At 37.3% G+C, this 26,506-nt stretch overlaps 1 protein-coding gene across 3 annotated transcripts in view; it reads left to right on the top strand.

Moving 5' to 3' along the window:
* The window catches only part of SATB2 (SATB homeobox 2), a 189,313-nt gene that overhangs the window by 144,528 nt on the left and 18,279 nt on the right, over positions 1-26,506 (top strand). For all 3 annotated transcript variants that reach the window (XM_037744524.1, XM_017545183.2, XM_017545182.2), the window contains one exon: positions 9,929-10,126. In XM_037744524.1, the coding sequence (XP_037600452.1) occupies positions 9,929-10,126 (198 nt within the window). The remainder of the gene's footprint in view (positions 1-9,928; positions 10,127-26,506) is intronic.

The following is a 26,506-nucleotide window of genomic DNA, read 5'->3' as shown; positions in this document are numbered from 1 at the left end:
TTAGATGTAGTTTACAAGCTCAGATTTTATGAACATTATTTTTTTCTTAAAATCTCTCCTGATAGATGGTCTAATTTGCTTGACAGGCTAAATAACTTAAAACGTGTAGGTCTCTGTGGGCAGATTATTTTTATATAAAACAAAAATAAAGGAAAGAAAGACAAATTAATTTTTGTTTTTGCATCTTTTCTTAAAAATGTCTCAGGCACATATTTGTACACTTTTTAAAGAAATAATTTATATTTTGTTATTACATAAGTTATTTAACAGCCTCATTTTAAAAAATTCATAAAGTGATGAACAATATGAAAGTAAAAACATGGATCACCCATGATTTTACTACCGAAATGTAGTTACTATTAACATTTTAGAACCTTTCCTTCCAATGTGTGTATGTTTACATGGGATTATATGTGCGTGTTTATATCCTAATTGTGATTATAACCGTGCAACACATAATTATGAGACAAGTTAAAACTATAATTTTTTAAGACAATGTTTTTATGTAGGATGGTAAATTTACAAAATATAAAATATTATCTTGTCTCATTAGCTTCTTGGCCTTTAAAAAATGTTGCATTAAGATCAAAGTTTTGCCATTTTGCACAAAAAAAGTACTTTAATGTTGATCTTATATTATTAAGTTTCCATTTTGAGGATGGCTTTATTAGGGCTGGGATAACTTAGGGCACTGGAAGTAGACATGGTTACCCTGATCTCTCTGGTATAAAGAATAACTGAAACTATAGGCCATAGGATACCCTGTGTAAAATGAGTTGGTGGTCTATCTCACTCCTAATGATTTTGCCTTTGCCATTCATATTCAGCAAGTAAGGCAGGCTAAAATGAGGTGTTCAGTCTTTCCTGAGTAGCTGCCAGGTAGGTTTCTTCAAAACTCAATCATTCTGAGAGCCTGTCATGGACTAGTCTCTGCTCTTGTCAACCAGAGCAAGTATACTAAAATTTAGGGGTGGTGTTCCAAATTCAAATTCAAAAACATTTAATATATGTACACTAAAATTACTTGAAAAGTATTATGCCTAGTGAAGAAATTTCTCAAGATTCCCAAATGCTAAACCAAGTGGATGTGAACAGAGTAATGTGTGAGCATCAAGTTGAGCCCTCCAGCCTACCCTTCCCTCCTTTTTCTCTTGGTATAATCTCAAGAGATCAGATTCTAGTGAAGGAATCTCCTCAGATATTCCGTAAGATCTCAGTTTTAGTATCAACCTCACATCAAGAATTGGGTTCTTTTACCACCCTCACAATTAATTATGTTAATGTTTCATGCCTTAAAATTAGCCTTTATAGGAGTCCTTAATTAGACAATCAATAATAATGATGATAATCAATGAACTGCATACGTAATCAGACTTCATATGCAGTTCTTAAAATGTCAAATACTTTTAACTCATCACTAAAGTTTTGAACTTGTTTTGAACTCATTTTATTCTCTGCAGCAACCTTTGAGTTTATTATTTTGCCTGTTCATGACTTGGCAACTTTGGAAACTTGCATGTGACTTTGAAGCAAATTAGGTTGCCATATTAAAGCCTCCTCTTTTATTTCTCCCCAGCCCTTTGGGGAAGACATTGAGTTAAACTGTGGTTCTTACAGTGGGAGAATATTGGTATCTATGAATGCTTGCTGCCACTTTACTGTTGAGATTATTTAATCTTTTTTTTCACAGGATCAAGACTAGGGTAAGGAAAACTAGCTTCCTAGGGTGCAAGATGTAAGAAGGCACACACTTGTCAGGCCATACTATTTACATTTCATGCCCTAGTCGCTTGCTCACCTCATTCTAGTCTCACCCTGGTTTTTCAAAGAAGTCTTACTCCGGTTCTTCTGCTCTGTCTGGTTACCCCAACCACTATCCCCCACCACACCACCCCCATTATGATAAGTTCTTGAGGAAGTTTGCAATATACAGTGATATGTGACAGATATGCTGGCATTTGGACCTGAAGGGAGGCCCTAGAAGCATTTTGATTGTTTTCTGTTCAATATTTTAGCCTAGTTCATTTTGCTGTTACTGTCTTTCTACTATTTAAGTGAAGAAGTACAAGATTCTAGATTTATTCTTCACACTAATTGGCTTTTTCAGGTGCAGGTAACCATGTATATATGTTTGTACATATTTATACATGTAAAGGCATACCAAATCTCCATACTATTAAATAGCTATGTATATTCCATGTATCTATGCTAAGGAGAGTAACAAAATTTTGTATAATCTCCTCTTGACTTGAGCCCAGTCTATCAGAGGTTTAAAGGGCTGTTCTGAAATAAAAATTTTCATTACTCTCAATTACAGACTCAATCTTTACAGACACATCCATAGAAATGTCAGATAGCCCAGAGATAGCTAAAAATTGGTCCCCATGAAAATACAGTTTAGAATTTAGTATACAGTTTTAAAAAGTAAAAAAGAAGCAGATCATTTTTACTTACCACATTTAAAGTATAAAATAATTAACCTTGAACTGTAACCAAACAGCCAGCACAAATCTTTTTTCAGGTTTAGATGACCTCCTCATCAGGGATTCTCTGAAGCCCTTGACAAGCCTTCCTTTTAGTTAGCCTCTTATCCATTTCAGTTTTCTTGATTAGGTTATCTTGAGTCATTAGGGGGTTATTTATTTTAATAGACACTTATTGGATTCATGAAAAAAGAATTCGGTGACGAAGAAACAAGAGCTGAATATTATCTGGCTCATTTCACACTTCAGAAGAGTCTCAACCATCTGAAAAGAAATCCTTTCACAGTTACAAAAGTTTGTTTGGGGACTTTATGTGCTTTCATTTAGAAAGCGAACTGTCTGTGGTTAATAATATGAATTTCCTTTTGAGATACTCAGAAAACATTTCCCTTTGGTTACATATGCTGACATTTTCTGTATTGAAGGTGTGGGTGAGTAAATGGCCTTTTGCATTTCTGCTGCAAGAAGCTATGAGTCATTCTCCTGAAGAACTGTTCACTTGCTGAGTTGTTCATTCATTAGAGTTCCTAGAGGGGCAAAGGAAGTGGGGGCTACTTACTAATTAGTAGATGAATTAACTCATTAGCTTTGTGTTAGGCATATCAAGGGGAATAATCACTGTGAAGAGGCCCTGCCTTCAAGGAGCATATACAGCTTTATTCAGCAGGGACAAAGTTATTGACTCTCTTGTGGGAGATCTGAGCAGGCTATGAGTGTTTTGTGTTTAGTGCTGAGCAAGTTCTAGTTTGTATTTGTTCTGAAGTATTGTAAAAACTAGGAAGTTGGTCATAAACATAGACCAATGTTTTTTAAGGAAAAAACTTAGGGGCTGGGAGAATATAAAGTCAAAACCAAGTGTCCTGGGGAAGAGAAAGCATGCCACTTTGTCCGCAGTGGCATTTCAGTACCATGGACAGGAACCCCACTCTTTATGTGCAGCGTGCCCCTCCCCTTCTTATCACTTACACATAAGGTTTACAGCTAAGATTCAAACTCATATCTGATAGGCTCCAAGCACAAACACGGGGCCATATAATTGTTTTGTGAAAGGCCTCCCTGGTCATTTGAACATTTCAGCCTTCAGTATTTGGTTTGGAGGATATGCCACTCATTTATTTTCAACTTGAAATATTTTAATCTTCTAAAATATTTTATAAGTGAAATAGATATTGCCATATTGCATTCATTTTCAGTTGAAGAGAACTTTAAAAACTCTAATATGAACAGTAACAATAGCAGCACCCACATATATATAGAAAATGCTTAAAATGATGAGAACAGATTATTTAAATTATTGATGTAGTGTGGTTCTTCATGATATATGTCTTGTCTTTTTAGAATGAACACTCCTGGAGGGTGGAGGTTATGAAGTGTGTACTTCATCAGTACCAGGCCATTGTGGGTCCCTGTTAATACCAAGGGATACAAGTTGACTGTGAAAAAAGATATCTATGCTAGGATAAGTCATGTTCTTGATTTTATCATAGTCTTTCCCCCAAGAACTTCTTCTTAAAAAGGAAGAAGGTGTGGGGAAAAGAGGAAAAGAAAGACAAGTTAATTCTTTATCATAACAGTTTTTTGCATGCCATTCTTTATAACCTGAGCCCTACCTTCATTTCTAGACTTTTAGTTTTTTTCCCCACCTGGTGAAATCTATCTTTATCTTTCAAGATTCACCTCGTATGTCATATTCTCAATGATGACAGTTTTTCCTGAACTGCTTCATAGTCAGAATTACTCACTTTCTTGTTGACAATCTCAAATTAACATTTTAAGTAAAAAGTAACAATGACAACTAAATAATATATGTAATGCACTAGCCATTTCGTGGCATGCAGGAGTTACGTGCTCAATAGAAAATTGTCAACATAATCAATTTCCTGAGAGACTACTATTACTGTTTGCAATTTATATAATGAACCATTTTCCCTATCATATTCATGCATTAGAGATGGGGAAACAAACCTTAGAACATTGACAGGGTTGCTTTCTAAAACTAGTGCTTCTCTCTAACAATGACTCTCTGAATTTGAGTCTATAAAACATTCCTCTAGGCTAATTTCTGTGTGCTCTGATAGTTTTGGTTTAATCTAATGACTACTTATTGAGAAGTTACTGTATGCAAGAAACCATACTCTGCTCTGAAAATGCTAAAATGAGTAAGAAACCAACCCATGCCCTCCACTCCCATCGAGAAGCTAACTGTTCTTATAGGAATCCAGACATGTCCACCCCTAACAATAATAATTATCAAGTTGTGAAAAGGTATAAACAAAATGCCTTAGGGTCATACCAGAGTGAGCAACAAATGAAACCACATCAGTTGAGCCTTAAAGTACAGCTTCTCATGGGGAAAAGAAGTTTGAGTATGAGACATTCCATCTAAGAGAGTAACATGGCAAAAGCATGAAGGTGAGAATGTACCTATGAGTAATTCACAGTGGCTGGAGCACAAGGTCAGTAGGGGAATTGGTGGGAGACGAGGTCATGAAAAAAAAATAGGGGCAAATTGTGGTTTTTCTTGCCTCTACTAATGCTCTTGAATTGTGAACTAGAGGTTCTCTCCTTTATGCAACTCATTAATCTCTCAACTTAATGAAAGATAAGCTACGTAGTTATTGTTCATCACCCAGAAAGAATTAATGGCACATTTCTTCAAATAGTAAGAATGTGTAATATATTTATAATGTGATTTGCTTTGTAAATGTAGATTGATATGCAACTTTCCAGGAACACGTGGATTGTAAACAAACTATATCTTGACTGGTAGGAGTGTCATCTCACCTGCATAGTTGGAAGGGCAGTCAGAGTTGTTTTTTTATACTGAGGGAAATATATTTGTTTAAGAGGCTGAGGAGATGGCTAAAATAAGATGTGAATAAATATTATTTGCTTATGCACCAAATGCTTGGGAACTTTTTAACCATTGATTGCAAGGAAGCAGTCTTTGATCTTATTGATACATTCCTTCTCTGGATTCAGATTTTGAAGGTAAAATAAAGTTTTAATTATGAACCTCTTGGTATCATTACATTTAGACTCCATGTATATTTTTCTCTATAAGTTTCAGGTATTTCCTGTATCTAAATAAAAGCTTTTTATTTTGAACTAATTTTAGATTCACAAAAATGTTGCTTAACTAGTATGGAAGGGATCATTGCACTGTATTGTATATCCCTTGCCTATCTTCCCCTAATGTTGACACCTTTTATCACCATAGTGGAATTATTGATGATGGTGCAATTATCAAATAAACAAACAAACAACAAAAAAAAGGAAATTGATATTGTTTCAATACTGTTAACTAAACAAAAGTCTTATTCTAATTTCACCAGTTTTTCTACTAATGTCTATGTTCTGTGCCAGGATCCTATCCAGCAACCACATTGCATTTAGTTGTTATTATTTCTCCTTAATCTTTTGCATTTCTGTGACAGTTCTTAAGTCTTTCCTTTTCTTTTATGACCTTGCCATTTTTGGTTATTTTGTTGGAACACTTCTCCATTTGGGTTTGTTTGATAGTTTCTCATGTTTCAACTGAGGTTATGCATTTTGGGCAAGGCTACTTCACATATGATGTTGTATCCTTTGCAGTACATCATATCAGCACATTCATGGTGTCAGTATATCATCACTAGTTAGGCTGACCTTGACCACTTTGTCAAGGTTATTTTTTCTTTGTACCTTTAACCCTGATGGTTTATCACTATCTGCTATTTCTGACAGATAACAAAGGTAACAGATCATGGAATGTAGAACCAAAAAGGACCATCTTTTGTTAACACACCCATCCTTTTACAGCTAAGCACCCAGGAGCTTGAACAGGATAATTATTTGCCCAAAGGTCACAGCTATTTAATGACAGACCAGGAACTTAGCAGATAGATCTCAGAGATCCAGGTTTGATACTCTCTATACTTCCTAGCTGTGCTCAAATACTTGTAATTCACTTAGTCCTGGTTTTACCAGACTATGAAAGCTAAATGGACTATATGACTATCCAGCCAACCTTTGCTCAAAACTTAAAACCAGTCTAAGAGAGAAATCCCAGGGAAGTATATACTCCATAGTGCCCACTCACAGAGCTGGGCAAGGCTGGAAACCAGATGAACTTCTGTATCAGCATTTCTGAAATGAAAATAATCTCATGGAATGCTCCACATAACACAGAGAAAACAATAAAAAAACCTACTTGAGATTTTTAACAGAAAAAGGAGATTTGTTTATTAATAATTCATGAGTTTCCATTGAACATGCACGACAGAAACAGTGCTTGCTATTCAATAGAGAATACTGTCATCTGTCACTGTTTTATTTGACATTTACACTTTTTTTTTTTGCCTGATATTGCAAAACTTTCTTGGATGGCATGCAAAAATTATCTAAATGAAAAAAATCCCAATGTGGGGACCCTTTATCTCTTCTGTGATGGGTTCACTCACAGTTACATACGTGTGTGTTCATGCAACCGTGTGGCACTTTCTCACACATTCATTAGCCAGCAAACAAGCTAATAAGAGACCCTATTGAGAAAACAGAGATAAGCATCCAAAATGCGCTGGTGAAAAGATGATATGAATAAAATGATGGTGCGTGCGATGGGAAGTGAGGTGGAAGAATAGATTCCCTGAAGATAGGCATACAAATACGTGGAATGAACAAGCAAACCAGAGCAAGGGGAAGGCAAGTCATGGCTGCCATGAAGAAAACTGACACAAAAATACGTTGCCAGTTCAGATACAAAATAAATACCTATAAATGGCATCACAGGAATGCTCATAGTAGGGAATAACAGCCTTTAGGAGAAGAGCAAGGTAGAGTTAGGATCACCTTCCAATTTTGTGCTACTATAAGGCTCTTGACAGTCTTTCTGCTCTGTAGGTTAGTTATTATTTATAAAAATCACAGAACCAGCTGATACATTCAAAGCTAATTATTGAGGCAGCTGGGTACACATGGTGCAATATGTCCAAGGCTGTGAAGTATCACAGATTTCTTGGGGCCTGCTGTGGTGGGGGTGTGCTGTTGAAGGCTCCATCCCTTAATCTGATCAGCCAAGCAAACACTTTGTGGGGAAACTAGATTAATAACCCTCTAAATACCATGAATTTGCTTCATCTCTAAAACTGGGTTTCCTTAAACATGCTATTAGCTCAGCTCCATCAGGGATTTGAGGAAGTCCTCTGGTGCCCTAAGAACAGGGTCTTGTTGGCTACCTCCCTGTGCCAGAAATTAATTTAGTTTGCTTATGTCTGCACACATGATCACACTTGTGTCTAATCTGCTCCCTAATAGCTTCAAGGTCAAGACCTTGCACGTCAGTGGGCAAATTGAGCACTACACTTCTTAAAGACTGATGGCAGACAGCACACAGTCCATAACGAGTCCTGTAGTGTTGTTCTAAGTTATTGTAATGAGTGCAGATTATAACAGCGCATATAAATCAAATGTGGCAATGAATGTTGTGCGAGACATTCCCAGTGTCATAAGTGGAGATACCACTCAGCTGTCACCTGTCTCCTTTCTAGCTGCAGCTTCCCACAATGCAGTTCAATCCTTAAGCGGAACAGCAGGTGCTGTCTTCCTTAAGATCTGGGTATCTCAGATCTTCATCTTTTAACAGATGCAGGTTTTTGTTTCTATTTTCCATTAAATGATTGGTCTCCATGCCCTTGCCTCCCCTGGGAGATGTTAAACATACCTGTTTGAAACATTGGAAAGAATTCAGTTGGAGACTTATTCAGATTTGTGAAAAGATAGAGAGGTAGGAGCTTATTTTTCCACAGATGGTTTGATTTCCATTTCAAGAATTCTTTTACTTTATGCAAAGAAACCCTTGAGGAAACACTTGGGGACTAGGAGATTTTTAAAAAATATAGTTTATTTTCTGGTAGGGATAAAAAAATTTGTATTCATTTTTCATATACATTGCACCTTGAAAATCAACCATTACCTGCCTTTCAGTTGAGCTGAAAAAAAAAATCTATGACAATACTTGGAAAAACACTTCCAAGCAAATGATGAGATATCTTGTTTTCATTCTTCCTAACCTTCTAACTCTCCCAAGCTTCCAGTTTATTGCAAGAAAAGATCAGGTCTGCGCAAATGTGGCCTCTCACTTGTAAAAACAAGGCAGTGTTGTGTTACAGATTAGTTTATAAATCCCCGGTGGCTTCACAGTTCAGTGCCTACAGCTGCTGCAGATGGGCCTGGGTTTTTGTCTCTTCGCAGTGCTGCAGCCGGCAGTTGAAGGAGAAAATGGAATGATCAGGTTATTAACATGGAGGCCGCGAGGAAGAGGCTGCACAATGAGAACAGCTGGTGTTGCTGTCTTGGCTGATGCAGCGGAGATAATCAAATCTTGCCTTTTTTTTTTTGGGTAAAGGCAGAAGACACAGTGGAGAGTTAGACAAACAACGGCTTATGATATTATATGGGGTTTTTATAATGCGTGTCAGGAACTTTCATTGGCTTACAAATGATGATACAGAATTTGTTGAGGTTTGGGAATTATTTTTCACAAAGTCATTTCTGTTTATGCACCTTTTAAGAAAAATTTTTTACTCTTTTGCAAAAGGCGTGATGTGGGACAGTTCTTGTTTTTAAAATTAGCGACATAGCTTGAAAATGATGGGTTAGAAAGCTACTGGGTAAAATATTTTGACATGAGTCAGTGAGCGATGTTGACAGCATCCTCTGTATTATTTTCATATAATCCATCATTATTTGCATTACATTTTCTTTCTCGTGCAGTTGCAAGAGAGAGAACATCCGGATGCCAGAGTTTGGAAGCAGACATTTGCAGGTGTGACCCGACCAACTGCCTACCTTCCTGCAGGTGTGGCTGTGGCGGGAAGGTGATGGTTAAGAGGGCCTAGAGGCCAAGGTGTTCAGAGATTAAGCACATATACATTTCTTTTCATTCTAGCCAAGGTTATTGCTTCTATTTTGTGGAGTTACTGATAATTGTAAGAATATTTCCTCCCTAGAGAATTCATGTTATTTACACCTAAACGATTTTTATTTTTTAGAATTTGCTGTCCTGTAATGCATATTTGTTTATCTTCACTCTTTTCTTAGCATGAAGTGCTGCCCAGTTGGGTAATTTTTAAAAATTGTAGCTGACCAACACAAATTACTTTTTTTGAGAATCGGGTAACTGTAATTTTGCTTATCTTTTATGGAGAAACTTCAATTGAGAATCTATTCTGTAGGCAGAGCAATACGATATTTAACAAGAGGAAAGATACTTGGGTGTTGGTATAACCACCCATGTGGTCAGGGGTTGGTTTTTAGAGTCATACTGTTTCAGTATCTCCCCTGCTTGGCGGGAACAATTTTGACAGAAAATGATGATCTACTGGGATGGCACCGGACCGCAGTCAAGGTCCCCTCAGCTCCTCTGCACTCTCCAGGTTAATGCAAGCAACCTCCTCTCTCTCCAGGGCTGGCTGTGTGAACTGCTCCGCTGGAAGGAGAACCCAAGCCCAGAAAACCGCACCCTCTGGGAAAACCTCTGTACCATCCGTCGCTTCCTGAACCTTCCCCAGCATGAGAGGGATGTGATCTACGAGGAGGAGTCGAGGCACCACCACAGTGAACGCATGCAACACGTAGTCCAGCTTCCACCTGAGCCAGTGCAGGTCAGTGTCCCTGACCCCCGCTCCCCACCTGAGCAGGGCTCTCTGTGCCAGCAGTAGCTGCTGAGGGTCCAAGTGGTACACACCACACTCACTTCTGTCAGAGGATGTCTCATGCCAGGTCCCCAATTACAAAAGACGCTGTTGTCACAGTGGTACTGTGTGTGTGCATGCGTGTGTGTGTTTATGTGTACATACATACAAAAGAAAAATGGCGAGAAAAGTTGAATGCCAAAGACAGCTGCTTTCCTGAGAGCATTTTGCTTGTGGGATTGTAAAGCCAGAGCACTCACGGAGAATTGAAATCTCTCAGTTGGAAAACATGGTTTCCATCAGTTCATTTTCCATAAAAAAAAAAAAAACCTGTGAAGTAGTTTTGCATCCAAAATTCCTCAAAGAATGTTTGATTAGACTAAGAAGAAATAGCCACATGACCTAGGGAATACCACTGAACTCAGCTGAACCTTGAGAGACAGATTGTGACAGATTCTTAGAATTTTAAGATGAGCTTTGCTGTCTTTGGTTACATCTCATTTAGAAATCTGCCTTCCTTTAGATTGTGTGTTTTGTTGGCTTAGTTTTTGCTGTCATTGAGAGAAATAATATTGCTTTCCCAAAGTAATTGAGTTTAACTACTGACTCTTTCTGTAATCTAAAATTAATTGCTTTCAAGAAGAAATATTAATTGAGATTTCCAACGTTAGACCCCCTGCAGTTTGGCCCACAAATTGTTTGGGTAGGTTATAAGATGGGCCTACTGCCCAATACTCTCAATTTCAGCTGTCGCCAAAGAGGACCCTTCAGCCAATCTCTGAATCTCCTGGAGTAAAAAGAAGAAAGTTGAGGCATGAGTGCATGTGCACATGTGGGTGCAGAATGGAAGAGGAGAAGATAAAGGGAGAGTGAAGCACAGTTTCTTGATAGAGAGGAGTGGTGAGGGATGTGGTGAAACACCCCACCCTGAGGTTTCTGTCTCCTTTCCCCTTGCTCCCCCATCACACGCTTGGGAGAAAAGCCAGAAGTTAACAAGTTCTTACATCACTTTTCATCTGAATAGCATCCTCTCTACCAGTGCTTTTGTGCTATACTTTTGTGCTATCATTGGTCAGTTTCCAGGGTCAAAGTCACAGAGTGAAGTGCCCAAATTTAATAGTTTGACAATTAGACTCATGAATTTGTAGAGGTGGTCTCTTGCAGTATCCACAGTGATCCCAGAGTTGGGGGTGGGGTGATGAGGGTACGTAGCTCGTCCTCACCCTTCAGGACCCACCCTCCCCCTTCCCTTCTTGGTCCTTTTCTGACCTCATCCAAGCAGCAGGGCACCTCCCTATAGATAATTAAACCTGCTTATTGAGTCACGAAGAGCAGTGGCTTTCAGATTTAGAGATTTAATTGAAGTTAAAAATAAAGAGGGGCCCAATATAGGCTTTCTAACCTTTAATTTTAGAAAATAAATTTATTTGAAAAGTTTTAGGGAAGCTCCTAGTTATAATGAATATCATTTCATAACATACTCTTTGATATTAAACAGATTAATGAAATGGAGAGCCTCAGACAAAAGATCATATCAATGGTACAGTTAGGTCATTTGAAAATCTATCACTCCCCCTGCACCACCACCGCCTTTTTTTCTCATTTTGATGTGAACTGGATTAGACTTCTGTCTTGAGCCAACACAAGGCCAAGGACTTGCTTCAGGGAATCACTGGCTTTGCATGGAATTTTTATTCAGGGTCTATCTTAGTTCAGAAAATGAAGGAAAAATGAAACCGCAATGAAAAAGTCATTTATTCTACATACTAATAACAGCTAATTTTAATCATAAAATGATGATAAAGTTGGAAACAAAGAAATTTGAGATAAAAGTACTAAAATTTGAGATAAAAGTACTAAAATACATTATTTGTTATAATTGAGGGCCTCCTTTCATCTGGATGACAGCTCTTATACCATGCCTGTCTGTTTTTTGTCCATAAATTTTCATCTTAGTGGGCCCTCTGTTGAGGTAGCTAAAAGGATATTCAACATAATATTTTGTCTTATAGTTGGCCAGTTTGAATACAGTAAATCTTAGAAGCAGACAGCCAGTGGATTTATGAGTTTTATTATCTTTTCTATTAGTATGTCAGAACTAGAGTATGCTGACAATATTTAATGGTTAAGCAAGAATCTATAATTTTCCTTTTCAGTTTTAAGTACCTTGTGACTATTAACATAACTTCTGATAACGCTAAGAGAAAACGCACTTACTTTATAAAAGGTTGTTCCCGTTACTCAGATCTTAGCTAAAGAGTGTACAAATAAGGTAATTTTCTCTGAAGTGAATTTGCCTCAGCCGTTGACCTTGAGCTCATAACTACTGTGAAACTCATCAGCACATCACATTTTTAAAAACCTTATGCCTATATCTAAGTGACACTGCTTTGCAATGTTGAATTTGTATTTGTCAGCAAAATGCAAAGCTGTGGATTGTTTATTACAGTCATAGTATGAAAAGTGAAGAAAAATAACTGACATTAGACAGCAGAACTCCTGAGACATAGCGAATACAGTTGGGACAGACTCTGTGACTCTATTTAAAAACATACCAAGCTATTACAAAAAGGTCTGTAATTGTCCAAAAGCCAGGAACTCGGGATTGGAATTCACTTGGGCCTTTAATATCAACTCAGTTTTTAGCGAGATACAATTACTTACCTGTTTTAAAAGTCTTAAAAATTTATATGTAGAATAATATTAGTTTGGTGATGTTACATTTTTGTCTAATTAGATAGGAAATGTCCATTATTAAATGGTTGAGTATGGGTGAAATCAGTGATTTTTAAGAGCTTCTGATATATGCAACATATTAAAAAACACAGAAGTCCCCTCCACTTGTGGTCGTGGAAGCGTGCCATTTAAATTTCTTTAGGTAATTAGGGTACACTATTCCCAAATTTTTCATAAAAATGGTAAAGATACGAGGCAGTGCTTTCTGTGCACAATTACCCACCAGATTAATCTGTTGTATTAGGGTCCCACAGATGTACTGGAATAAAAAGAGGGAGCTTTATATCACTCCTTCTCCATTTGGTGCTTTCTGTGATATTGAGAAGTCCCTTAGAGTCACAGCCTGTGTTCTTACAGAAGAGAGACACTTTATCTTGCTTTTTGTGTGAAAATGGAGTTGACAAATGGACAGTTTTTTATTGTCTTCAGATGTGTTTCTGTTAAGCGTACAGAGGGTTTAGAAATTTTAAGCCCCTGTCTTTTAAGTTCAGGAGTACACATACAGGTTTGTACATAGGTAATCTTGTATCATGGAGGTCTGTTGCACAGATTATTTCATCACCCAGGCGTTAAGCCTGGTTGCCGATTATTTTTTCTGATCTTCCCTCTCCTCCCACCTTCTGCCCTCCTATAGGACCCCCAAATCCTCATTTAAAACTTAGAAGATACCACGTAAAATCTAGAAAGTCAGATGTGATCCACGCTCAGAGTTTTATGTAGCTAGAACCAATGTCCTTCCTGCAGGGCACACACTCACTGTCCTGCTGCCCCGGACCCTGTCTCCCCTCCTCCAAGTGTACGTGCATATATAGCTGTCTTTTGATTTCTTGAGGCTTCCCTCCTATGAGGTCACCTGACGGCCAATCAAAGCCCCAAGTGTCTTTGCCCCATGGCTCCAGTTTCTTTAATGGTAGCTATTACATGCCATTTATTTTTATAATCCGTACACAGTTTTTTGCAGGCTTAAGTGTATGTTTTATAGAATTTCTCTTTAGAGATGAAACAGGTTATAATTGAGACCGAGCTGGGCCTGAGCCACTGAGGGATGTTGTCAGCCCCAAAGACTTGCCAGCCCTGGAAGAATGAGATGGTTCTTCCTTGAATATTTGGATTTCTTCAGGCGATGTGTAGCTTTGACATCATATTGAATTATCTGGTCTATCCAGGTTTCTCTTCAGCATTCTCAGTCTCTTCACAAACCCCCATTTGAGCCCCTGCTTTTGGAAGCTAGCTCTTCAGGATCTGAACACACTTCGTAAGCTAGATCCTGTCACATAATGAGTCCACAGTGGGACCAGCATTGCCCCAGCGGGGTCAGAAGTGGTTCCTAGGGAAGGGTAAATATCTTAGATTTGCAGTGGTTTGTGGCCCTCCAAAGGGATGTGGTACATAAAGAGATATATCTCTCTGGTATTAAAATTTCATACAGAGGGGCCACGATTAACACAAAAATGCCCTGAAAACCTTCTGAGGGGATTGGTACTGAAAAACAAGTTGAGATATACTACTCTACATAATGTTTCTAGTCCATGTGTAGATAGCACATAGGAGATCAACAGAGAGGAGACCTTGTAAGGCAAACCAAACCAAAGCATTTTATGAAAAAGAGGAAAGAAATTCCATTTTTCACCCCAAAAGGTTGGAGATAAAAGTATTTTCTGTGGTTGTAGTGATTTTTCTCCCAGTGGCTATTATAACCCAAGGCCTTATGCTGAGTGGATACTCTCAGCTTTGAATAAAATACTGGTTAGGTTAGGTTCATTACTACCAACTTCATTTTACAATTGGAAAAACTAGAGCAGAGACGTCAAGCCTTGCCTGAAGCCAGGGTCACCAGCGGAATGAAAACAGGCGATTTTGGCATCCCGTCTTTCCTCTGACCACACTTCCCTCCTCATGCAGGAGAGAAGAAAGGACATTGTTCATGCTGTGACTAGGTCACTGAGCGAGGGTGATTAGGGAGCGCTCACCAAATTGTTCCTGTCTGTGTCATTTGTGCTTTATTGTATTTCCACCGCACTGTTTCCATGGGTTATTTTGTAAGTTCAGGAATTCTAAGCTTGCTGCTGTGTGGTTTCCTGACAAGTACTTGTTTTAAAATTCCATGCTGTACATTGAATAAGAAATGTGAGACCCAGTTAGTGACAGTTAGGCACCAGCATTGTCCCTTGACTTGTCTGGGTTCTTCTCACTCAGGTGATTTTCAATATAAGCCACAAACTCCCTGTCCTTGGTAGTGACCAGTGATTCTCAACCAGGGGTGATTTTGCTTCCATGGGATATTTTGGCAATATCTGGAGTCATTTTTGGTTATTATAATTTGGGAGTGCTACTGGCATCTAGTGGATGGAGGCCAGGGATGCTGCCAAATATCCTACCATGCACAGGGCAACCCCCCAAAACAAAGACTTATGTGACCTACAATGCCAAGAATGAAAGCTTGTACCAGTAATTGCCTAACAGTGAAAGATAAAAAATCATTAGCATCTCTGAGGCTGATTCCGAGTTTTTCCTATAAAAAAATTCTGTAATAATAACAATGGTGACACTGCTGCTGCTTCTCCTTCATCTTCCTTCCTCCTCCTCCTTCTCCATTCTTCCTCCTCCCTGCCTCCTCCTTTTCCTATTTCTCTGACAGTAACTAGCTTTTTTGAGAGCCAGGCTTTCAAAATGTGAGATTTTCACGTCTTATCTTCTTCAGTTATTGTGAACAACCAAAGGGGTGGTTGATTTTTATCTATTAATACTTTCACAGATGAGAAATCGAAGCTTAAAGAAGCTAAAGTAATTCCCTCAGAGTGAGAACTTAAATTCACATCTGTCTACCTTCAGAGTCTGACTTTTATCTGTGTGCTAGAAAGAACTGCTAACATGCAACAGCCAGCATTCCCTGAATACTCACTATTAGCTTTTGCTGTGATGCAGAGCTGTTTATGAGATCTTCATTTTTAACCATTCACTAAGTAGATCTAGTTCTGAGAGTTTTCATATTTACAGGACACCTAGTGCACTGAAACCCACAAATCTTTGGTGTGATGTCAAAGAACTGATGTGACTAAAATTTTTACTTTTCATAGCTGCTTTGGCATTTTTGAGGTGGCTTTAGAATGTGCCTCTCATGGCTAATATTTAAGGGGACTTCAGATTTACCTCTCACCCCTGGGAATCTGACCCTTATTTTCTACTCCAGCTGCACAGACTGTATCTTGATTTGTAAACTTACTTCCTGAAGGACATCTTCCAGGAAAATAAATAATCTGTTGAGAATATTTGCAAATTCTCTACCAGGTTACTAGAATTTTTGTTTCACCTTGGATTCATTCCAAGCTCCTATTCACAGCCTACTGTGTGAATGTGCCTCCAGAGTTGTGAATCTCCACTCCAGTCCTGAGAAGAGATGCAAAAGAGAACTTGCATCTGTAATGAAATATTGTAGTAATTGGGTAGAAGCAAGTCCTCACTTGAGAAAATGTTAGGAGTTCCTGTCAGTGAGGCCACACTAGCATTTTTCATGTTGATATTATGTTGTCCTGTATATATTTATTCAACCTGAAGAGCATCCTTGATTTCTTATATTACTAGTTTTTCAACATGTGTAAAATTTTAAATTTGATTTGAAAGTTATTGTTATCAATTCCTCTTACTCTAGGAGACAGACATTTTCATCTTGGGTTCACTGTTCACTATGTTCCAAAGTGTGCTGAACAGATTTCCTTCAGTGATCATCAGAAAGTTGAAGAAGTTCATTACAGTCAGTAGATTAGACATTAGCTATGGCTTTGTTTTACCTTGAGATTTTTAAAAACTCTAAGAAACTGTAAAATTTAAAAAGTAGCCAGGCAAAGTACGCCAAAGAAATGTACAGTTTCTAAGAGTTGTTAAAATTTTTTCTTTTACAAGACAAATTCAACTTAATAATTGCAGATGTGTTAACAGAAATTGAAGATGCTAGAACATCATGAAAATCCAGGTATAAGATTCTGAGTACACTTAGGTTTCTCTGAACCTGGAACTGGGAATTCAGCAGCTGCCGTTTATGGATTCATCTTCTCCATTGTCATCCTAAACATAGCATACCTTTTTCTCATGTCAACTTCTTTCCACTATAAGCTTTTCTTCCCAGCATCATCTGATCTACCATCTTCTATATATCTCTGTCTTTAGAGAGAGACAGAGATATGCAGAACTTGTAACTAACTTCTGCATGCAACTCACAGTGTCTCTACATTATAATTCTGCCTCCTCCACATCTAGGCCCGCCCTTGGTCCCTGCTCTACCTCATGACCTTTTCTCATGCCTTTGTCAAACCCACTTTCTCTTGCATACTCTATATTTACTACTTTAAGTTGATCTAAGAGGGAAATTGACCAGTTAACCTTATCCTCCTGAAGGCTGACTTTCTTGGCATTTAATTTCCCATCATCTGAATACCTAATTTGGAAGGCATTGCATTTTAAAGAGAGAGATTTGTTGGGCAAAATATTAGAATAATCTCAGGAAAAAGGGGAAGTAGAAAGCCAGCTGGCCATAGAGCACTTGTAGGTAACCTGTACATGAGCTGTCTTTGAGCTGGGAAGTTAGGGCCATTTAGTGGAACATGGCTTCTAAGACCCCTGCATTTATCAGGGTAGAAGAATATAGGTATGGTTAACAAGTCTAGAATAAACTTTTCATTATCAAGGGAGATTCATATGGCTTCTCTTTTAATGTAAAGTGCTGTGGGCATGCAAGTAGTAGGAAACCAATGCCTAAGGGTGATTTTAAGTTCCAGGTGTGTCCATAGTATTCCACCTTTTTATCTTACTGCAGTTTTTCTAACATTTATCATGCAGGTCCTTATGTTTAGTCACTGTCCTGTAGAAACTGATAAATATTAAATATAAATTTTTATAGTAGTCTCTACTGGCTCTGCTTATGTATTTTTTTAAAGTGAGTTCAACATTTTTCTAGGCTTACCATTTTAATTACTGAAGTTAGCTTTATGCTTCTCATTCATCATGGGGTAGTTTTAATGTTTTTGCCAAGCAGAGCTCCTCCTATGAGTGGCTGGACCTCTGTAACACACCGCCTTCCAAATTCAACATTCATGTTAGTTATTGGTTGGAAGTGAAATGTCAAACAGCTGGGTTCCACTTCTCTCAGTTTTTTTTCCTGCCTTCTGGAAACATAAAGAACCCTGATTTCTTGAGTAGCTTGTTCTTCCACAATTGCTATGTTTCTTTAAATAATAGTCTAATTTTGATATTCTGCATTTTTGAAAGGCAATACAATTCATGCAACTTACCCTCTTGGTTTTTAGGTCCTAAAACTGAGCAGAAGGCACTTTGTCTAATGTTTCCCTAGAGGTAAAGGGAAGAATCACAGTCAGCTGTGTCATTTATATCAGTACAAAAAGTCCTCACTGATACAAGTTTCTGCACTGCCCAGTGCTCAAAAACCACCAAAATTACTAATCTATATTGTCTTTCTATTTTAATAGACTATTGAGATTTTTAAAGGTTTTAAAAAGTTTTGGAATAACAAGGGTACTCCTACATGTTTTCATATTCTTTTCCTTCTGGTGATAGTAGATGAAACCAGGTATAACATTAAACCTTTAGTGCCTTGACTTTTTTTTTTTTTTTCTGGTATTTGGTAGGAAAATAAAATGAAACAGAATGCTTTTGAACATAAAGCTTCATTTTCTTTCTTTTTAAATATTGCTTTGGAATTTGTTCGGGGCTGGTTTTGCTGTTGTCCTATTGGTCAACTCAATGTTGCTGTTTATTTCCTTCCTTCCTTTGTTCCGTTCCTTGCCCCTTCCTTCCTTCCTTTCTTTTCCCTCCCTCCCTCCCTCCTTTTACTTTCTTTCTTTATTCCTTTTTTTTTTTTAAAAAATACTCTGAAGCATTCTTTATTTAAACCTAAAAGAAGTCAGTGGCTAGTACATTTTGTGAAAGAGCAAACTGATTAAATTAAGCAGCATGGAACAACGAGAAAGAGAACGGCAAAATAAAGAGAGACTAAGGTAGAAAGTGCATGAAAATGCATTCTTCTTTCCCTTCCAACCCATAAAAAAAAAAAAAAAGTGAATCTAAATTAAAATTGAGGTATTTGTAGATATTGATGTATCATTGCTCTAGTCAAGGGCTTTGTCACATTTCATCTGTGAGAGGGCAAACACATTCCTTTATACTTTAGTATAGATATCTAGCAAAGCTTGGCTTTTGGAAAAAATGATTAAAGTTCATTGATAAGCCTGTTCTCAGGCTTCAAGTTATAGATGTGATTGAGAAGATGGGCCATTTTTATTCTCCCATGTTTACTTATTCATTCAACAAATGTTTATTGAGTTTCTTCAATATGCCAAGTATTATTCTAGGCACCACATATATCACAGTGAAAAACAAAATTTCACATGTATATTGAGCAGTTTTCTCCTTTACTTGGAGCGTATTTTACTTCCATTTTCCCTCTGGCTACCTCACATCATTCTAGAATTCAGACTATAAATTAGTGGAATCCATAGGTTCTCTTTCTTCCTCTGATCCTGACCCTGGGTGACATCTCTCTGCTTCTGTTTTTCTAGCTGCTTCTAGAATGGACAGGTAATATCTCTAAAACACGTTAAACCTTTCAGAGATGAGATTACCGTAAAAGAACAAAGTGTGGCTGTTTGAAGGTATCGAAGCAAACAGACCTTTTAAGTCTGTTCTGTAGAGTTTAAAGTGGTTTATGTAGCTCTACAAAGAATGGTATCTGTTGATTAATGATAAAGTGGCATTTTAAAAAATAGTTTTGATGGAAAACAGATAGATAATAAGTATATCCATTCTGACACTAGTTTCTCCCTGACCACACAAACACTTCTCTTTTTTTGTCCTGCTCATATTTATTCTCTCCAGCCAGAATTTCTCCAAATTAGCAACCCTATTTACTTGGCACTGAGGTATGGGCTAGTTCATTGTTAGTACATGAACCAAACCACCAGGCTCATTGGTGTGCCTTTAATAAGCTGTGGTCCTTGGAAGGTTAGGTGTGTGAACTAGTCCCTCTAAATAATGAGCTGTTATGGCAGAAAATCACATGCTGTTCTAGGAAAATGGGAGCCTTCTTCACATTTTCTATTTCAATTTCTACCAGAGTGCTTCTCATTGATAATTGTTGATTTCAAAGGTATTCATCATCACTGCAGAAGAAACAGAAAAGAACATCTGCAGAGAAGGGCTTCCCCACCTGGGTAGATAAAGTTCTCATTAGTTCACTCTGTGTGGTCAGTGCACTTGTCTCACATACTTTGATTTGGGTCCAGTCACTCAAACAAGGTCGTAAATCTAGGAAGTAATTACAGTTGAAATAGATAGGGGATGAGGGTAGCTTAAGAAGCTCAGTCCCAGTTGCATTTCTGATTAAGTATGAGGCTACATGCTGGGGATCTGGACTCAACAAACTTGACCTACCAATACATACTAATACAGTCACTGATAAAGCATTTTGGACTGTCTGACTTAAAAAATATTTCAGTACAAAGTAAAATGTCCAAATGAAAATATAATTTGTTTTAAACCTCCATTTTAAAAAAATAGGTAGTATAAGTTGTCAAGGAGCTTATCCAAGTAGACTGAAATATTATCTCTGCTGAAAGCATGGCGAGGTGTTTGCATAGAAAGGAAAGGCACTAGACCTTCAGAAGACCTGGGTTTGAATTCTAGGACCATCACTGGAATTGGAGCTCTGATGTAGAGTCTGCTTAAAATTTCTGAAGCTAATTTGCTATAATAATCCCAAATTTGTATGGTTATTTGAAGCTTATGTGAGATAGTGATTGTATAGAAGGCACCTAAGAAATGTTAGTAGGATCTGAGCATTATTACTATTAATCTTAAGAATAAAGAGAATAGTTCCTACTCAAAAGAGCCCAGAATAATTGAATCAAGGATGGTGTCAGCATGGAATTTTATATTCAGCAAGTTACAGGAGCATGCCTGGCCTCTATTGTTTACATGTACTACAATTGTTTCAAGACACATTTAGAGACTCAGCTGTCTGGTTTCATATGGCCTTTCTACATTTTAAGCTCCTTTAAAAGTCATTGTAACTTATTTAAAAGTTAAGTGAGAACTTTTCTTTTCAGCTCTGAATGAAATCCTTCTGTAGAGCATAATAAAATGCCATTGGGTATGACAAAAGTTGGTTAGTGCTTTGTTTTTTTTTAATGTTTTTAAGCTTAAAAAGTGAAAAGGTTACTTCAGCTTCCGCATCATCTCTGAGACTTCTGCTGTCCTTGCTACCCATTAGCATCCACAAAGTTGTGAAAGTGCCCTGTAGTGATGATTTTTGAGACTCTTTGGTGCAACATTAAAGAAGCATCTCCCACATTAGTAGCTCTGTGTTGGCCGTGATGGACTCAAACAAGGGAAAATAATTATTCTCTGGCCTTGGGTTCCTTAGAGGCCACCAGGAAGATGAATTCAGCCTTTTATGAATTACGATATGAAGTGACAAGTAGAGTGAAGATGCAGAATTTGCTGTAATCCCAGGACACCCTTCAGCGGGACCTCTGTGCTGAGAATAATAATGGCCTGTTTTCACATGAATGACTTTTCTGGGCATGACCACCTGGAATTCTACCTCTTTCTCTCCCATATATGTGTGTAAATAGGAGTGGACTTATATGTGGTAGTGTCATTGTAGATGGAATATAAAAGCAGTTCTAATTTACTCAAACCAAACGAAAAAAAAAAGTAAAGCATTTGCAAATTTTGGTATTTTAACTGTTGATGGTAGCAAATTATTTTAAGTGTAGTTCACAATGAACACATAACCAGCCATGGCTTTATAAATCAAAGCCACAGGGCAATGAATATAACCATTTGACTTTAATTTAAAAAAAAATCATATCTTATGATTTGAAAAAAAAAATCATATTTTTTTAATTAAAAAAATCATATAATAGTAGAAATAAACACAAATGCTTCTTTTGAAATCAGAGGTTTCCGATTATAAACTTTAAGTGCATTATGAACAGATGACTGGGATTTGCTTGTCTAAGTGTAGTATGGCTTTAAGGTTAAAAAGTTTCCAAATATTTAAAATTTTTCTATATAATTTTTGCCCCCATGCTGAGGATTTCTATGTGCTGTATCAGAGACTGGAGCATCTTATAAAGAATAAAGATTACTCTCTATCTCTATTTTTAATGAACCTTTGACCCAGTGGGAAAAAAAGATGACATGGTAAAGAAAAGGGCTCTGTAAGTGACATAGAGTCTAATCCCAGGGCTGAGTGTGTGACCTTGGTGAGGCATTTCACTCTGAATTTCCATCTGCTGTTTTGTGTTGTTTTTATTTTGTTTGTTTGAGACAGGGTCTTACTCTGGTTGCCCAGGCTGGAGTGCAGTGGCACCCAGGAGGTTCTCTCTTCTCCCACCTCAGCCTCCAAGGTAGCTGGGACTACAGGTAGTGCACACCACCATGCCTGGCTAATTTCTTGTATGTTTAGTAGAGATGTGGTTTCACCATGTTTCCCAGGCTTGTCTCAAACTCCTGGACTCAAGCAGTCTACCTGCCTCGGTCTCCGAAAGTGCTGGGATTGCTGGTGTGAGCCACTGTGCCTGGCCTCCATCTACTGTTTTCTAAATTATGACAACATGAGTTAGGTGATCGCAGAGACCCCTTTTATCTGAAACACTCATACTATAAGTTGGCTCGTCCATTTCTAATTTCCATTTGAGTATTTTAATGAGAGTGTAAAATACAAACAACAGCAACAAACAAAACAAAACACATTGCTCCTGGGAGGCTCAAATGCATTTTGGAAAAACAAATTAGCAATACCGTAACAGATTATGAACATCTTATATTGGACTCAGAGACTTAGTTGATTTTCTTATGACTGATGGTTTTGGCAATTGCAAGAGAAAGCCAGCCACTGAGTTTTAAACTATCGTAACCAAACCTACCTACTGTGGCTTCTCAGCTGTTTCTGTTTAGTGTGGAAATCTAATGTAGCTGAAAACTACTGCTGATTTTTATTAAGTTGAAGTCTGGAACTTCCCCTTGTAATGATAGAAAAGCACACTTTCAATTAAAGGAAAACTGCCAAAGTTCTGAAATTAATTTATTTTATTATTACTTGGTTTGACCCTAGAAATGGGAGATCAAGCAAACTAGATAGGTTTGACAGTTCTAAGGTCACAAGTTCAATTTCCTCACAAGTTGTTTCTAGATCGAATTCACTGCAAATCATATAACCCTTCACCTTTTTATATAGAATATTTTATGGAATTGTGGATCACATTGGGGTCATCCTAATGATCACTTTGGGGCTGAGAAAATGACAGGTAAGCCAGGCCAGGCAAAGGGATTCAGTGAGCAAGTCTGGGAAGCAGCATGTGGCTTGTCAGGAGGGACGTGGTGTCGCTCCTCTACAGTAGAGACCGAGTATGCTGGAGAAACCCTATTCTGGCTTGGAGAGGCCAATTGTTAAATTTTTAGCAATTTCAAAACGTAGTTGTTATACCATTGGCAGCATGAAACTGGCCGTTGTAGGATTATTCACACTACAAAAACTGGTGGATTATCCAACTGGGGCTTTTTTTAAATTTAGAGACTCAGTTGTTAAATATTTGCCAGTGCAACACTGAGTAGACTTCAGTTAACTTTTTAAATTCAAACTCTGTGGCCATCCTTGTGTTATTTATTTTTTTATAAACAAAACTTTCTGAAAATAATTGTTTGAATGAAAGGTCAGGTGTTTTCAGAGCGGATTGATTGGTGATACAGCTCATTTGATCACCCAGATAACAAAAATAGTTTATTTAAATAGCAGTTGTTTCTACACTTTCCTCTCCATGCATTCTTTTAGTTTAAATTTATTTCTTCGTGTCCAGACACATTTATCTTTGTATTTCTTTCTTGTGCAGCATTCGAAGCTCACTCGAGTATCTGGTTGGATCAACTTTGTAGACTCATGTAGCATAATGAGTCCATAATTTGTGATTCCCTAATGCCAAACACCCAAGATATTTGAGGACTTTAGGTAGAAAGCAAGAACAAATTATTTCAACAGTTTTTTTTTTTTTTTTTAGATATAAATTAGGGAGCTAAAATCTATGATGTGAACTCTTAAAGATATATGTGAATATGGAAAGGTATTCCTGTTTCTGTTATGATCAAAATGAGAAGGTGCTAAAGTGAGCAGGTATTGCATAAGTGCAGTGTTCACATGTAATAATTTTTTAAAGTATAGTGTTTTGCATTTCTTTTTTTTTTTTTTTTTGACAACGCATGTCAATAGTGTACTCAAAAGTGTGGTAAGAGAAGAGGGGCAAGGAATTGTGGTGGGCCAATGTCAAATATTTCCATGTGGTGTATAGGGCTATACTTTTGAGAGGAATTTTTATTTGGGTGCATCATGGGAAATGAAAATCTCTCAAGGAGTTAGGGGCTGAAATAGTTAAACAGCATGCATAGCAAGTTAACATAGTAATGAAAGGAAAGAACCAAATTAACTGATTATTTGGTTGTAAAACATAACCTGGATCAAATGCATCAGGATATTCTATCAGTTGACCTATCTTTGATAGAACTTCAAATTAGGACAACTGATGTACCAGGAGAGAAGAAATTTTCTTGTCATTTTGATAAGAAATCCACCAATTTGAGTTCCTAATACCGATACAGTGGAGGTGGCATGCTGTACTTTGATGATCTCTATATATTTGCATATATGAAGCGGAGTAGTACATTATACCATGTGAACATGTAACTGTCATCTGTCTTCTGTGTTGCTATTCCTCACATAAAGAATATGTGTGTAATCAGTTTCTATTCCATGTCACAGTCATCTGCATTTGCAACATTTCAAAGATTAGTCGGAAACATCTTGGCAGAGATGGGAAAAGCAGAGTTACTTATAAGTTCCAGAACTACAAAGACACAGATCAAACATATGATATTAATAAATAGGGGGGGAACATTAAAAATTAGATTATTTATTTAGAAGGTTGAAAGTATTTGTGATAGTTTATCTCATCTTGAAAGGAAATAGATGGTGAGTTTTTTTTTTCTCCCACCCTCACGTTTCCATTCTCCCCCTTTTTCATGTTTTGAATTAAAAGCTAAAGACAGGCTGAAAGGGTATATATATATAACTGCAAGAAGGATGTGGTAAATCATGGCAGTGGTTTGTGATCTCACAGACATGGTGGTGTCAGAGACTGAATACCCAAAGTGAATCCTCAGCTTCCAATGGATTTACTTGAAATCCCTCACCCTCGTAGCATATCATGGGTAATAGCATATCATGGATAATTACATTTTTACAAACAGTAGAGAAAATCATTTTGACACACACATAGTATTTTCCAGCCAGACCAGCTTTTCAATCTTTTAGAGCTTTCATGCATTAAGGCTCATATTTTCTTTGTTTATTTAAAAAATATTATCATTAATAATAGGCTTGTTCTGTGGTCAACTTCTGAATCAAAAATACTGAGAAAGACCCCTTTTTTTCCTGTTGTCCCCAAGTCAAACATTTGATACCTTTTTCTTTGTAGAGTTTTGGGCTACTCATGTTTTTGATTAAGAATGTTATGGCAACCAAATTTTCATGGAGATTTTTAAGAGCTTTGGTCATCTTTTTGCTTATTGCTATGTATAATAGAATGGATTATGTTTGGTGGCAAATCACTAGAAAAAAAAACAGGAGAAAAACTCACAGGAGAAATACTGTCATTGATTTCTCTGCTACTACTGTCTAATAAAGTGAATTCTGACTGGATGAACCTAGAAAAGGCTGTCCCCACTAGCCATTCATTTGCATCAAAATTCCAGGGAACAGAAAAATTGGGGGACAATATTCTCTTTTCTTAACCCTTTCTGATCAAATGTGGTATTTCATTTTGAAAATGAGATTAATTCCCCTGAGGCTTTTGAAACTTTAATAATATACAATAAATAAAATTATATCTAATAACTCAACAGTTTCATTTGGCACCATCATCTAGATGTACTGCAACTGCAGAAACATAAATAGTTGCAGGCTTCAAAAGCTCCGTTTCTATTTGCTAAATAAACTTGGCTGACTTAAAATTCCTCTGTGTACCATCATTAATACAATCTACTTTGACAGCATTTAATTAAAGTGCTTTTCTCTATTAGATTCATTAAAAGTTCTCCCCGACTCTCCATGTATAACTGCTTTCCAGATGCTGAGTGGAAAAGACCTATAAGCCTCACTTTAAATAACTTCTCATTTCTCTTTGTAAAGTGTTTATTACATTCAATTAGAAACTGTTAAATATGGCTTATGAAGGAAGTCAGATTCCAAGACATATTCTCTATCCCTTTAACCATCTCTTTAAAAACAAATGTTAGTTTAACTCATCTGAATAAGCATTTATTATCTGCATATTTTTCATATACCCTGACAACACTTCTAGACATTTAAACTGGGAGGTAATAAAGATATGATTTCCATATCAGGGTTGGGGAATTTGCATTAGTTCTTAACAAGTACAAGGCTTGAATATGTTTGCCTGCCCAGATTCAGGGAGAGTAAGCATAGTAGTCTAGTATTAATAGATTATTGACAGTTTAATGTCTTGGCACCTACTTAGCCCATGAAGTATA

Source organism: Cebus imitator, unplaced genomic scaffold (assembly GCF_001604975.1).
Source record: "Cebus imitator isolate Cc_AM_T3 unplaced genomic scaffold, Cebus_imitator-1.0 Scaffold178, whole genome shotgun sequence".
Lineage (NCBI taxonomy): Eukaryota > Metazoa > Chordata > Mammalia > Primates > Cebidae > Cebus > Cebus imitator.
The sequence above is the reverse complement of the archived record's forward strand: the minus strand, read 5'-3'. Positions and strand labels throughout refer to the sequence as shown.